The sequence below is a fragment of the Saccostrea cucullata genome, unplaced genomic scaffold (assembly GCF_032062105.1).
Source record: "Saccostrea cucullata isolate Sc308-1 unplaced genomic scaffold, CSIRO_AGI_Scuc_v1 ctg12366, whole genome shotgun sequence".
Lineage (NCBI taxonomy): Eukaryota > Metazoa > Mollusca > Bivalvia > Ostreida > Ostreidae > Saccostrea > Saccostrea cuccullata.
Window position 1 is genome coordinate 1 of NW_026921557.1, and position 16,493 is coordinate 16,493.

The 16,493-nt window shown below is 32.7% G+C and overlaps 1 protein-coding gene across 1 annotated transcript; it reads right to left on the reverse strand.

Annotated features, from left to right (window-relative positions):
* Positions 1-146: 146 nt before the first annotated feature.
* On the reverse strand, positions 147-15,914 carry LOC134260318 (integrin alpha-IIb-like; the record flags this gene model as incomplete). Its single annotated transcript, XM_062742884.1, has 9 exons — positions 147-477; positions 11,737-11,865; positions 12,497-12,592; positions 12,799-12,939; positions 13,384-13,572; positions 14,124-14,308; positions 14,784-15,249; positions 15,329-15,466; positions 15,763-15,914. Coding segments are annotated over 9 exons (1,685 nt in total), but the record flags the coding sequence as incomplete, so codon positions are not given.
* Positions 15,915-16,493: the final 579 nt, after the last annotated feature.

The window sequence follows — 16,493 nt, forward strand, 5'->3', positions numbered from 1 at the left end:
CGTACATTTACAACTAGCATTTGCTCATTTAAAAAGAATACAGTGTATAGTCACAGAAATTTCATCCTTAGCATCATAAAGAAAACGCAATTTAGACCCCAATCATAGAGCAACAATTGCCTCGGTAAATGTAGAAATGGTTCTTTTCCAATAAAAATGCGACGGACAATCTCATTTGATGAGACATTTTGTTCTTGAGCAACAAGTGAGTTTTCTTGCACATAAACATTTTTTGACAATTCCATTAATAATTTTGAAACAAATTTTTACGCTAGACAGCAAACAGACTCATGTTGTAAAACAAGTATCGTCCATTTGATCAAATTTTTTATTGAGTGTTTCTTGGTCTTCTGAAGGTTTGGAACGACTTGACCCAGCACCGCTTCTGCCGCTTCGTACAGATTCCATTCGGATTTTTCGACTTTTGCGTTTAAATTCTTCAACTTGTTTTCTTTTCTCTCTTTTGAAGAATCCACACTATAAAAAAAGGATTGAAAAAAGTTTCTGTTTAAGTTACAGGCACTTGTTTAGTATACGGGGCACCCTTGCCTTGCCTTTTTTATCACGTTCTAAAAAAAGGAGTGCCCTGTATACGAAACAATTGCCTGTGGTTTAAGTCATGCAATGTAATTAACTTAATAAAATACAAGATGATTATACAATAAAGCACCATTTACAGAACAAATCTGAAGTCATATATTAGCAACAGTAAATCATATTCATACATATTGGTGCATTATAAAACATTCATATGATCCAATACGAGGATTTTTCGAAAAGTTCGTGGACTCCACCTGACATATCTTTATAAATAGTCCCCCGCTTTCGTGAAAGCGAGGGGACATTAAGGTAGAGACCGACAGCAATCACGTGATAGACAGAATTCGCATACTAGCACGTGCCGTTTTTCCGGATTCCATAATGCCGCCAGATAACTATTCTCAAATTACACATTATTGTCTATTGATACAAGATGGCCGACGAGCCAGACGATTCGGGCTCTCGGAAATTTCATCGTCTTAAAGGCAAGTTTTCGACCCAGATCAAAACATGGCGGTCATCGAGATTAAAGAATATCAATAACAAACGAAACATCGGTGAAATCAAAATAGACCATGAGTATACCATTAATGAAAACACACCTTGTCCACCAGCTCCAGCGCCGGTCAACATACATGTATCTAGCATGCCTGACGTGGCGTTGAACATAGACGTGAAAGACTGTGACACTGATGACATTAATTGGTATGATGGGAGGAGGGATATTGAAATTAAACATCTTGCGGATCAAATGCATTGTTCACAGTGTCAGTCACATCTGCATCTGTCGGATATATCAGGTGAATAATTACAAAGTTCTATATGATATACAGATGTGTGCCAACATTGATGATAATTTTATTTTATTTTTTTTAAATAATATTTTGGATGGAAAACAACATTTTCTGAAGTCACTGGTAGGACAAAAATTCTTAATGACAGATTTTACCACAAATATCTTGATAAGATTCCAAGATTTTTTTTTGTTTTTGACAAAGCAACATTTTATCTGATCAGCAACGATGTTTTAAAAATATTGTAATTTAACATAGAACAAGTACAACGTAATGCAGCCAGATTTGTAAACAACAAATCTAATCTCAGTCACAGTCACTGTCTTAAATAATCTTACCATACCACTGCTGAATCAATATTTATCAACATCCTCATGGATTTTTGTGAGTATCAACACATGCTACACTGAAGTTGAAGTAAATGCAACATGAAAATTCAAGTAACAAACATGACATATTTTGGATTTAGAGAAACAATAAACACTCCTATTAATCCCATATTTAAGATTTGATAACAATGTTGATGCTGCAATTTCACCCCTTAACAAAGATGAACGCATTTTACACGGGTTAACTATGATGACTGAGGAGGAGATGGTATTTGTCCACGACATCTGTACATTGGAAACCCATGCACTAGCGTTGAGACGTCACACAGTACATATTGTTATGCCCCTTGAATTTGGGGGTCGATGAAAATGACATATCCACTTGACTTTTCAATTTGCAACATAGGACGTTTGATTTTTATCACAAAACACTCTAAATATCATTTGTATAAAATATGGTTTAAAACTGAAAACTTAGAATTTCATATCACATTTGAATATGTGTTTCTTTATATGTTAAGTATATAATCTTTTATTGGATGCAAATATTTCAAGCTTAGGTCAATTTATAGATTTAATTTTTGTTCATTTTTTTTTTTGGTTTTTGAAATGTATGTTTTTGATGCTATCTGATTATATAAAATTATACTTTCTTGGAAAACACTTGTAAAGTACCTAGCTTGATGATGTTTGATATGCTATAAATGGTACAAATCTGTAAAAATATAGTTTTAATTCCTGATTGTGAATGGGTGACCATTGTACTGGCATATTATTGAATATATTCATGCACTTAAAAAATGTTTGAACCATTTCTTGAGTTTAAAAATTTTAAATCATAAGTATATGATAGTTATTTGTAAAATGGGATGCCTTTCCATTATATCCTTAAAAAATGATTTCATATTGGATAAATTATAATTGTTCTCTGGTCTAAAAATAATATTAATACATGTATACATAGCCCATGTCTATAAATTAATATAAACTATACAAATGAATTTTGACACAATACATGTACAGTTAATTGACTTAATTTTTAGAACATGTGGATTGATCTTGTTTATAAAACTTCAAAGCCACAAGATGTTTTATTTAGAATAATCAATTAGGATTAATTGTTTTATTTTAGACACATCTTTGATATGAGCAAAGTCTATATCTTTTTTAATGTAAGTGCACAAAGGTCACCAAGGGCAATATTTGTCTAATATAAAACTATTTGCTTTTCTAATATAAAATATAATTTAAAAGTTTGCTCTATATGCACAAATTATTTGCACAATTTCTTCAAAAACCTTTGGTGTCTGAGAATTCTTGATAATCTAGCTATTTTACTGTAGTAGATGTAATCTTCAAAGGTGAATCATTTACTTAGGAAAGGGTAACTAGGGTATAATATCTGACTACTGATGACAGGCAGTCTTCATTTATAACAGTTTAATACCTAACACATTTTTATTTGATAATCTTTAAAACAAGGATAACATGCTGTGCATTGATTCTGTTCACAAACCCTCATTTTTACTGGGTTTTCTTATACATGTTATACATGTATTTGAAATGAAAAAGTATTAAAGAAACTGAATTTAATACTAATTAATGTTGCCAATTTTTGAAGATAACAAAGATCAGACTGAGTTTGTTTTTGCACAGGATTAGTCAAAAGATATTATTGTCATTGATATTTCATCCAAGAATTATATGTATAATGAATCTATAAAAGTCAATTTTAACGTTATAAAGAAAAGTTCTTATCATTTTTAATGTTAGTGCAAAAAGGTCAACCAGGGCAATATGTGTCTAGGATGTACATGTATAAATTGATTTTCTGATATAAAATGTAATTAAGAAGAATATCGCAAAGAATTTACTAATTTTCAGTGAAATATTTGGATTTATTCTTGATAATCTCTCTTAGTCACCATATTCTTCAAAAGTGCATCCTTTGTAAAGGAAGGGGGTAGGGGAGGGTGTAAGATTATAAACATGAGCCAAGTTGAAATTAAACCCCATTATGTAATATGATTTTTTTATGAAATTTAAAAAACTTATTGACAAACTATAATATGCAATAAAAAAAGAAATTTGATGGGTAATATTTTTGTAGTGGAAGCAGAAGTGTGAGTCTTTATGCAATGAATAGGCAATATTTAAGCCTAATTTGACCATGCATCTTGGTGAATGTAACTCTGTTTTCTGCTTACAATGCTTGATAAATTGAAGATTTATGTCAAATATTAATTCATATAGACAGATGTTTAAATTCATGTAAGATTAATGATAATTGATATAACAATAAAAAAATTATGGTCCTTTTCATATCTTATTCTTGTATTTTTTTACCCTGTTTTCTCAGCTCTTCAGTGGGTAATGAGGGCTATGTTAAAATTGTCAAATTTCTCGAAAATTAGCCCGATGACCTACCTTGAATTTTTAATATGATTTAGAACAAGGACTCAACACAAACATATAAAAAAATCAGAAAAATTCAATGGGTAGTTTTTTTGTTGACCACCTATCAATCTCTACCTTAAATCTCATTCGTCTGTCCGTCAGTCTGTCCGTCCGTCACAAAAACTTTGACCTTTCATTGGATACCAATAACCTTGACCTATTGACCTTGACCTTGGAGATTTCTGTACCTGTGAAAAAACTTCTTAACTTTAAATTTTGAGCGGTAAAAATAGGGCTTTTATACTTCATATATATAATAAATGTGAAAAGACCATTCATTGGATACAAAGAACTTTGACCTTTTGACCTTGGAGTTTGACCTACTTTAAAAAGCATACATTGACAATAACTTTTGAATTTTAGGGCTAGTGCTTTCATACTGCATATATTTAATTCTTGTGACAAGATAATTCATTGGATATCAAAAACTTTGACCTTTTGACCTTGGCCTTGGAGTTTGACCTACTTTTTAAAAACTTTAACCTTGGCCATAACTTTTGAATGATATATACTAGGACTTATATATATCACATATGCATTCTTTGTGGCAAGACCTTTTATTGGATACCAATGACTTTGACCTGTTGACCTTGACTTTGGAGATTTCCATACTTGTGAAACAACTTTAACCTTGACCATAACTTTTGAATGGTAAGGGCTAGGGCTTTCTTACTTCAGATATGCAACCCTTGTGCAAGGACCTTTTATTAGATACTATGAACTTGGATCCTTTGACCTTGGAGTTTAACCTACTTTTATAAAACAAACCTTGACTATAACTTTTTAAGGGTCAGGGCTAAGGCTTTCATGTTTCAAATATCTAATCCTTGTGACAGGGTCTTTCATTGGATATCATGAATGACCTTGAACTTCGGGCAATAATATATTTAATTTGCATTTCAGAAAAGTTTAATTTTTGGTCTTTTGCCATACGGGTCATCAATGTTTCACAAACACATCTTGTTCCTTATATTGAGAAGAGATATGGCATTCATATTTGACATGCGCATTTCCTGTGACAATATATTTCCAAGCATGCTATGATTTCTGACCCCTTGACCTTAACGATTGACCTTATTTTTTTTTTAAATCAACTTCAGTGATAATTTCTAAATGACATATGATAGGGAGTTCATATTTGAGACAATATTTCATAAAAAATGACATCTCACCCACAAAGACACCGAAAGCGGGGGACCACAATTCTTTGAATTTGCTTGTTTATTTAACGTCATAATATGCTATCCAAATCTAAATCCAAATGAATTGTATCAAAAACTTTTAAATTATCACGATTAATTTCAAACCTATCCGGAATTTGAAACTGCAAAAATCGGATCGCAGAGCAGGTCAAAATTTAGTAATTTGCAAACAACATACGGAATAAATCTTAAGCTTGCAATGACTGAAGTCACATTCTCTGTAAAATGGAGCAAAAACGGAAAAATTCCTGCACGTTGAAAATAAGAATTGCTACTTTGATTCATACTCCAAATTATGGCTTAATATTTTGATTAATTGAAAAGAAACCATGCAATTTGGAAAGATTGGTAGTCCTCATTGAAAGCGACCAAAATTATGACGTTATTGAACGTTACAGAGCAGCAGTTTACAATGCAATTTTGTGTTATACTGGATAAAAATCCTAAATAAACTCTTGAACTGTTGAAGGAATCACTAACTGAGTCACAATTAAGTCCTTCATGTGTTATAAATGGTACAGGCGGTATTTGAGTGACATAGACTCTGTATCGGACGAGGACAATCTGTGAAGAAACGGTTTATATGGTGAAACTGATCAAAAACTCAAAAAAAAAGTTAAAACATTGACAAAGGAAATAATACAACGAGAACAATTGATAGATTTGATTGAAATGAATTTCAGGTGCTCATGAAAGGTTTTTGATAAGTGATTATTGAATTAAACTGTTGAAATGTATATGTATAGTATTTTTAAGGAATTCTTGACGCTATGTTCTTGACGTTACATCACCGTTAATTAAGTATGCTCCGCCGATACAAAACATACTGATTTTAAAATGAAGTGAATTGATTTCTATTGAATTGAATGAAATGAAACTTCGCACATCAACAAAACAATTGTTTTGCAGAGGATATTCAGCTTTTTTTAAATTTCCTGAAAGTAGTATGTATAACGAAGATATTGACATCCAATAACTTTTCGAACAACCCTCGTATATGGGGAAGACGAGTTTTTAAAACCTATGATTTATAAATTTAAAGAGAACACGTCTAAATTTAGGACCCATAAAAATGAGAAATGAAAAATAATGAGACCACACAGGAAAGAAATGTGTCACATGCTTGATTCTCGGAAACGGAGTCATTGTAACTATACAATTTGTAGACGGCTAACAGAACAATCAAAACAAGAGAACACCACTGTTACAACGCACTTTGAAAAATTACGCACTTTGAAAAAATTTTTCAAAGTGCGTTAAGTTTTGGGACCAGGTTAACGCACTTTGAAAAATTTTTTCAAAGTGCGTTGAATTTGGGACCAAATCAACGCACTTTGAAAAATTTTTTCAAAGTGCGTTAAAACTGTACATCATAATTTTACACCATGTAAACATTTAACGCACTTTGAAAAAATTTTCATTAAACAAAAGGAATTAGACTTATATTTTAGAAATAGACAACAGTATTATCCCCTCGCAACGTATGATGGGATATAGTGATGCGATTATGTGTGTTATTACTTTATGTGTATGTTAGTTTTTTCTGTGTGGAATTGACGTAATTTGTATCGGGATCGATGTCAAATGATTTACTGAACATGCTTTTTTGGGAAGGAATGCTCCGCTTTGCGGTGCCCTTACTTTGATGTGTTTCTTTCTAAAAACTGATGGATTGAAGAAAACCAAGAAACGGAAAACGAAGAAAAGACTGGCTGAATTAAGGTCTATCAGCTCAACTCTTTATCATTCCCACCCAGATATATCTATTTCTATTACTCGTAACCTTAAGTGTCAATGATATTTGAAAAAAAGAGCATTCTAAATACAGTATAAGCACTGTACAAGGAAGTCTGTAGTAAATCGAAATTTTGTTCTTTTAAATCTCAAAGTCTATTTATGTTCATTTTCCTTCAATTCCTTATTTTTCGCGAGTGTTTTTCATCGCGAACTGGCTCTCAAACGTCAAATCGCTAGAATTATAATTCGCGAATGAACGGTTAATGAACAGATTTTACATAGATTTAAGCACCAGAAAAATAAAAGCGAGTAATATTTTTTTCGCGAGTGATACTTCTCGCGAAATTACGCCGAAATTAATTCCTCGCTTATATTAAGGAATCTACAGTACCTGTCGGCTTTTCGATGTTAATTTGATACCATATCTGATAATCTCTCTGTTAAACTCCAGGTGTTTAAAAACACAAGTTTTGCCAAAATTATAGAGTTATTTCTCTTTGGTATCCCAAATAAGTAAGGTTTTATGAAAATTCATATAAATATCTATAAATTTTTTAAGAATCATTCCAATATGTTAACTTTTGAGAATTGACTAAGAGATAGGCGGAAGAACAATCATTATACTATCGTTCGTAGTTCTTTACGATATTGAATGTTGACCTTTTGACCCCAAATTCAAAAGGGGTCTTCCTAAGGCCACAGGGATTCTGTTATGTTAAATTTCATTGCAAATGTTCAAAGGGATGGCGAGATAACGTGTGGAAACGAAAGCGTTACAGAAAGACGGATGGACGGACAGCTAGACGGACGGACTGACAGATAGACCCAAATTAATATCTCCCACTTTTCAAGCGGGGGACAAAAAGTATCAAATCAGGTTCAAATGATAATTTATCATACCTAAGATTTGTAGGAATATTGACTAAGCCATGCAGAATTTTTTGGTTGTATATTGTTTAACGTTTCTCTTGAGAATATTTCACTCATATGGAGACGTCACCGTATGCCGGTAAGGGCTTCAAATTTTGACCTATACTCGGCACTCAGGGCCATATAGCAGTGAGGGTTCTTTATCGTGCCAGCGCCTACAGTGACACGGGATCTACGTTTTTAAGGTCATATCCGAAAGACCCGTGACTTTCACTTCTAGTGCCGAGCGCTTGGCGAAGGAACAATCACTACCTTTGTTTACGTCTTAGGCAAACGAGGATCGAACCCGGGCCTCCCGATCACGAAGCGAACCCTCTACCACTAAGCTACCGTGACCGGTATATATTCTATTGAACTTCAAAACATGGAAGTTTGAGAATCACCCTATTATCTTTTTTTTTATTTTTTATAAAATTAATCCTTTCTATCCGTCATAGTTTATGATATTCTATCAAAGAAAGGAAATTCAGCAATTTTTGGTATTTTGAGATTCCCTCCTCTGTAAACAAGACGGTAGAATTTTTTGTTTGTTACATATAATATATAATACAGTATTAAACATCGTGTGCTACAATTTCAGCAAAAAATATTATTGTAGTATTCGTATAGTTTGCCGTAAAGTGCAAAAAATGTCATCGTTAATGTACCCATCGTTTGAGACGGTCACTGTAAATACCTGGCGGTAAATTTTCCACAAACTTGCTATGTGCACTGAAGTAAATATGAGTCATAAATGGTTTAAAAATAAAGAGCTTCTCTATTTTAATTTTCAAACAATAAAACCCAAGGCTCCATTAAATAAAAGAATTTGATAATACTCTTTCCAGAAAACGTTCGTATACATTCAAAGGAAAAGAACGTAACCCACTTCAACATTGTTTCGATGGATAAAGTTATTGCTTTGCTTTGATATAACATTTTATGAAAACCTGGGAAATCCTTTATATGTAGTAGGTAAATTGAAAGTTTCATGGCATAATTAGTGCATCTTTAACAGTTTGGCTTCATCGAACAGTTTTCTTGTACCTGGGGATTTAATTATGCAACAAAATGTAAATAGAGTATTTTTAAGGATTTGCGTCAAAGAGAATGAAATGTGCAACACTTCAATTATTGAGGAGTAACAATCAAAAGACCATCTCTATGATGTCTTATCAATATCATTGATTTTAGCTAAAAAATTATTTATTCAAATTGTTATTTACTTTATATTTGTATCTAATTTTAGCTCAAACTCAAGATGCTAGGAAAATATTTTTGATGCCATCAAATGCTTTGAATATCGCAAGCATTAGATTGCTGAATTTCTTGTTTCAACAACCACGTTGTCAATAATTTATCTCGTTTTAGAAATTGTTCATACGTAGAGCATGCTCTTGCGTATCGAATCAACTGAGATATATATACTGTACAAGTAAGGGAAATTGACGATATGTAAAAGTCAAAGTCATCACGTTTATCATATAGTTTTGTTGTTAGATTAGCATTAACGTCTTTTTCAAGTAAAATATCAAAGTATGAAACATATGTATCAGAGTCTGTGGTATCTTTTATCTCAAGCTCACCAGGATATATCGGCGTAGGAATGGAAATTATATTACCATTGTTAATTGACATTACGTCTTCGATAGATACCCGGGGTATAAAGAACATCTTTTGCCTTTGTTGGCCCTGTGAATTGCTGAAAAACTGTGTATCTTTGTTTGTTAGGAGTTTTATGAAGTTTCGGAATCAAATATATAAAAGGTAGTTCAAATTCATTTCAGTTCATGATTTTGAAGAATTTTGTCCTTAACCTAGTATGTAATTCTTTTGATCACTTCTGGATTTTTGAACACAAACAAATAGATGGTTTTCATATTGCCCCTCAATCTTTTAATGTGCGACTTTAACATGGATCTGATACATTTAATCTATTCTGACAAAGTGTCGACGTCTTCTTTTTCATAATCACTGTTAATAATGCAAAGTGCTACTTCTTCACATGAGAAATTATTACTGTTTTTGTTAAATGTACTTTATAAATAAAACATCATTGTATTCCATTCGGTATTTGTAACGATCGTCTAATAAAACTAGATAACTGTATTTCACTTCTTTTCTAAATGTCTGTGTTGTGAAGGACAGAGCTGCGAGAATTTCCTTAGGCATCTAAAGCATTTTTTTTTATTTTTCTATACATCAGAACGACCTAGCGCGCTGCTCATTTACTGCTAGGAGACAGATTCCTTTGGTCAAGATTTCAACCTTGGTCATGTGTTCTCATGGTGATCAGTATGGATGTGCAAGTATACCAACTTTTACAATGTCAAGCGTATAAAGTTGCTGATATACAGCTTTGTAAGAGAAGATTTTTTCTTAAGAATGTAAACAGCATTCCATTTTTTAAACAAAAAACTCCAGTATATCGATAAGCGAATATTCTGCCTGCTTTGCATTTCCCCTGTTGTTATTTTCCCCTTTGAAATCAATTATGTATTATAATTGTTTATATATCTCTTTAATAAAATATAATAACATGATATAAACAGTTAATTGAAGATACTGTAACCACCTTAGACATTGTGTGCAGTGGATGTGTAATCGCTTTCTTAGTACAAATAATAAAACATCTATGTCAGATTCAGCAAAAGCAGATATTGGTCCCATTTATGAAGTAAAACAACGATGAAAATGAAAAATACCCTTACAAGTCAACTTTAAAGATTCATGATATATATAGTAAATTTAATGTAATGCCCTGTTCACACGAAGAGTTCAATTCGAAGTAAATTAAAGCGAAGTAATCTAATGCGAATCAAACTAATGAGAATTAAATTGCATTCACACGACAGCTAATGCGAAGTAAACTAATGCGAATTAACATTTTACATCTGCAGCCCGGCGTCAGCACGCCTATTATGACGTCATTTGCAAATCACGTCACCTTATGCAGAAGCAGATCCATTTGACATAATGGCATAGTGTCTGTATACACATTTTAATGATTAACAAAATTTTCCTAAGTTTTTCACTTAAGTACCTATAGCTGACCATCGACAAGTGGCATTTGAATAAATTTTGCCATTACGCATGCGTCAGAATTTAATTCGAATTAGCTTCGCTTGACGTTCACACGGAGCTAATGCGAAGTAATTTAATGCGCAGTAATCTAACTCGAATTAAACTAATTTGCATTTAATTCTCCATGTGAACGCTAAGGGAAGCTAATTCGCAGTAACTTTACGTTTAACACGTCATGCATGCAGAGCCATCCTTTGATACATCATGTAGTGGCTACAGGTATTCATTGATTTTAGTGTTCAACATACTTTCCCTCAATTTTTGAACCAAATATAGCAAAAATACCTATATATAACCACCAACACGTGTCCTGTGACTTAATTCTGGCCTTACGCATGCGTCAAAATTTAATTCGAATTAGCTTTGCTAAGAATTCACGTGGAGCTAATGCAAAGTAATTTAATGCGCAGTAAACTAATTCGAATTAAACTAATTCGCATTAAATTCTCCCGTGTGAACGCTAAGCGCAGTAACTTTACGTTTAATTCGAATTAAACTCTCCGTGTGAACAGGGCATTATTTCGAGTCTCCCATCAGTGCATACTGAACCCCTAGTTGATCACACATTTATTTGGGTCTCCCAAAGCAAAACATGGACTTTACCATTATAATCATATGGTAGTTGGTGGGGGTGTTTCATTTAGTAAGCTCAGTGCTCAGTGCACCTCTAGTTTTAATACAAACCCTCCACAAGATAACTCCCAGAAGAATAAATAATAATAATCCTCCGATGGAGCCGATGATGATTATTACTAAATCTACCTCTTCTACGCTTTGGGAGAAGGAATTTGGAAGAATAATGGCAACATAAATCTGAAAGAAAAAAATTTAAAGAATTGAATTTTCGTTCACAAAATCAAAATTTATACAATATTTTGTTTTTTTTTTTTATTTACCATTTTTCATGATAAAAAATATCTATAGAATGGAAAAGTTTTGTGTAGTGAAATAACCTTTATAAAAATGTTTTATGAAGAAACCTTCAAAACGAATTAAAGGATTTGGCTTGTAAAATATGAAAATAAGAAATCAATCAATACAGTCAATTAGAATTTGTACATCAGACCAGGGTTTTTAAGGATCGTACGGGGCCTGTATAAGGCCCCATGCCCAATGGTAAAAAGTATATGTTTTTCCCAATTTCATAAAAGAAAATTCCCAAAAGAGAATCAAAACAAACAAATACATGTATGGTTAAAAATGTCCAAACTGAGTTATTTAAAAAACGTATTTATTTTAAAAATGCTGTTCAAACAATTTTCACAAACACAAGGTTAATCTTCCAACAGTTGCCTTAGAGGGATAACTATATATGTATAGCAGTTGTCATTTAAAGTTTGTATCGTTCCACGAATTTTATTCGTAAAATTGACCATCAGGACCATGTATTTATTGAATTACGTGTATGATGATATCTATCATACATATTTAAATGTAGACCTACCTCTTCTGATACGTTTTTGCTCAACACCAATGGCACAGCTGATCGCTTGTTAGGGACCACACGACCACGTGTAACAAAGGTATAAAAAGATTTCCCCTATAAAATGAACATTAACAAGAGAGAATATTATTATATCATCTTTATTCAAAGATTATTATTTTGGGAAAAAAAATCAACAAAGATACATGTAAAATGCTTTTCAAATACACGGGACGTATCATTTCAATTGGTAAATTTCGTGTGCTTTGCCAACAGTGGTAAATTGATTAGTCAATGGTTCAGTTAAAAAGTTTATGTTCTACCTTTTCAAGTTCAGGTAGATTGTTCAAGAGGATGTCAAAGGGCATCACGAATGTTCTGCTATCACTGTCCTCAGGTTTGACCATATTCACAGTACAGTCGACCACTGCACACAGGTAGGGTCCAACTACATTGTCACAAAACTAAAGGATGTTTAATTTCTTGATTAATAACCCCAAGCAATGCCTCTGTTGTTAAATATTATCATATCTTATCATGAGCTCCATTTGTCAGATACATTTTTGAAATAAATTCGCTGAAGTATACATTTTAATTGACTCCAAAAGACAATATTTGTGTAAAATTACTTTGTTACACTGTATAATGTGGAATATTTCTGTCAGCATTTATGAGATGCTCATGTCGAATTTTCATATGTTCCAGGTTAATAAATTTTATGTCCCCTATAAAAAAAACTTCTATTTTGTCAAAAACACAATTTGAGAATAACATCTAGAAAGTTGAGGCAGTAGTATCCCTACATTTCCCATCTAAAATGTAATTACAAATAAAAAGATATAAACAAGCAATCGTGAAATAACTTTTCTTGCAAAAGAATCAGAAAATTGTTTTCATTGTCAACTTACAATATATTGCGAACTCTCCAGCATGCCTCTGATTGGTTGAAAATCTGGATTTATTGGTGTGAGCCCTATACCAGAAGCGTTGTACTGCAGAGTGCTACTTCCGGAAATGGGGTTTGGGGTTGTAGTTTTCAGATTTTCACGAGGATAGTAAGACATTTTGCAAATGTCTTTCCGGTTACTATTTTGTACCTTTAAGAAAGGTATAGAAAATACTAGTCACAACTGAGCGATAGTAATTAAAACATGTTTTAATATTATTATATATCGTTTTGTATTCCCATATTTACAAATTCTGGAGTTGATTCTGTCTAAACACGTTGTCGAGCGACCCTTTGCAAACTTTGTTCAGTTTTTTTTTTTAAAGTGACATAAATCTTTTCGAAATGAAATTTTTTTATTGATTTTGTTATCTTCCGACTGATTACTTTTAACATTTCCATTACAATAGACGCGTAGTTAGGTTTGTTAATTTTACTTTCTTTCCAATTCCGTGATATTAATTGTCAATTTTCATTAGTTGTAAGCACCGAAATACAAGAGTTATAACGGAACAATATTTCCTAATCGGACGTCTTGTCTCCCATACTTTAATAATCCTTGATGATGTAAATTCATTGTAAAGTCTGCCCATAAAATTCAAGAGATTCTAAATCCCTAAACAAAAGAAAACACCAGAAATCATATAATTATATGGACGGACAACTCTTTCTTAGTTTAATATATTTTTCGGGTTGTCGTACCTTGATATCGCCCTCTTTTATGAAGATTTTGTTCACAGTCCTGACAGGAACGAGGAACTGTAGATCCACAGTCTCTATAACACAGGGTCCGTCGTTGAAGAGTCGGTAGCTGTTTGAGAACTGTATACTGCTGTTGGCTGATGTTATCTGTTCATCGGATGCTGACCTGTGACAAGTTACATTTGGTGAAAATTTTGTTAGACAGTTAATTTTTTCTTGCTGAAATCACTTGTTTTCAAAGTAAGGACAAAAAATCCTTTTCAATCATGAAATCAAAAACTGCTGATCGGTTAACATGTAGCTAGTGAGCATTTTTCGGAAAATTTGTAACATTTCATATCAATGTTTTTGGAAAACATTGAACTAGCCTACAGTTTTCTTTGAGTTAACTTGACAGAGTTTACGGAGTTATTTTCGCCCTTTTACACTTGCGAAAGATTTTGTCACGTTTTGAATTCGCCCTATCACAGTTCTGTTTAAGAAATTGTACTGTGTTTTTTTTAGTTCGCACCGTTTTAAATTCGCTCACTTGTGATATGGGCAAAACGGACGAAAAAAAAACGGGGACGAATATTTCTCTGACTGTTCTTTTTAATACATATAATGAATGAGAAAATTAAAATCTTGTCTTTCAACTTACACCTGCAGAGTAGTCTGGATTAAAAGCGGCAACAGGTACATTTTTAACAACTGTGTTATCTTCTGGATAAATATCGTTGTTAGTTACGGAAGTCACATTGAAAACGAGGCTTCTTGTAGATACATAACCGGAAGTCGATTCCAACAGACTTCTGGAAACTTCGAAAAACACATCGAGTTCTCCTTTCATACGTTGATAAAAAGGATCTTGAATCTCACATTCAATCGATTTATTGTCTTTTATATCCATACAAGACATTTTCACAGATGACTGACTTATTTTCAATGTATTGAATCGCACCAGCTTAGAGTGTTCGATTATTATTGATGTTTTGAAGGACGGTTCTCCAGAGTTTTTCAAAACTATTCTCATTTGTAAGATGGTGTCATTGCCGATCAGAAGTCTTTTCTTATCAAAGGTCACATGGAGATTCAGATTTGATTTACAAATTCCATCTTCTGATTTACAACCTGTGTCAAACCGTGCCTGAAAAAAAATTGAAGGTAAACTCAAAACTTAGATTATTACTATTAATTTTAAAACAAAACTAAGTCAAATTCAATACCTTTCCGTAGAATGTTGGAGTGACGTCCCTTTTCAGAATAGCTCTAACTCTTCCAGATTCTGATGTATTACTTATTCTGTACTCCACCTTTAGAACTATCGGTCTCTCCAAGACTTGAAAAAATCTTCTGTCGATGACCTGTTGCAATTCATCACGAAATAAATCACTTTCTAAATGCACTCAACACACTATAACTAATTCTTAGACGTACTGGATATCGAGCCCCTTTTCTGTGGAATGTTGTTTTTTTTTCAAAAGTTTATTTATTTACATTTTTTAAAGGGAAGCTTTGATTAAAAAGTAAACAAATCAAAAAAGACAATTGCCCTAATTAATGCCTTATTACATTAAGAGTGAACTGCTTGTTGCTCAATTCCCATCAATTTAATTCCTTTTTTTGGATAAATTTATGCAGAAATTAATTAAAATCCTACCGGTACTCTTAGTTCTAAGCTATAACAGTGAGGTTTATTAGAAAACACGATAAAGCGAGACACGTCCTTTGTCCAAAGCTGACTTCTTTGGCTGCTGATTTCTGCCCTTTTACGAGTTTCATTTGCATCAACAGTGATTGTCAAATCAATCTCTGAAAAAAGAGTATAATCATGGTTTTGTAATTGAGCATCATTGACACTGTGTAATCAAAGTACTGAAAGTACTGAAAAGCGGTTAGCATGCTTTCATCTAATATGTACCGAAAAAAGTGCATGAAATGATATTTAAGTATGCATATCTTTGTCCAATGCCATCAGAGAAAAAAAACAGACATTCCGTTTTTGTAATACTTTACTTAATAATAAAACCAATAACATTCCAAACTGATGTCACAGATGGATGCAATCTCATTAAAATCAGATGTTCCGAATCCGCTACTGCTTCTCAAACATCTAACAACATCCTATTTGGGGTCATGTAAGAGTGAATCTTCGATAAGCCAACGAAAATGGTTCCTCCGAAATCTTGGCTTATAGTTCAGATGGGTTTCTTGTTTTAACCAAAGAACCAAAACACCCGAGGAGTTTTTTAGTAAACAAAATATGCATTGCAAAAGCTGTGTTATGTATGACGTGTGGGGTATCTTGTATAGTTTGCGCTCTTTCGTTTGCATTATTCACGTTCAGATCACTGCACGAAAAATTGCGTTTAATGTAAAATTATATGCCAG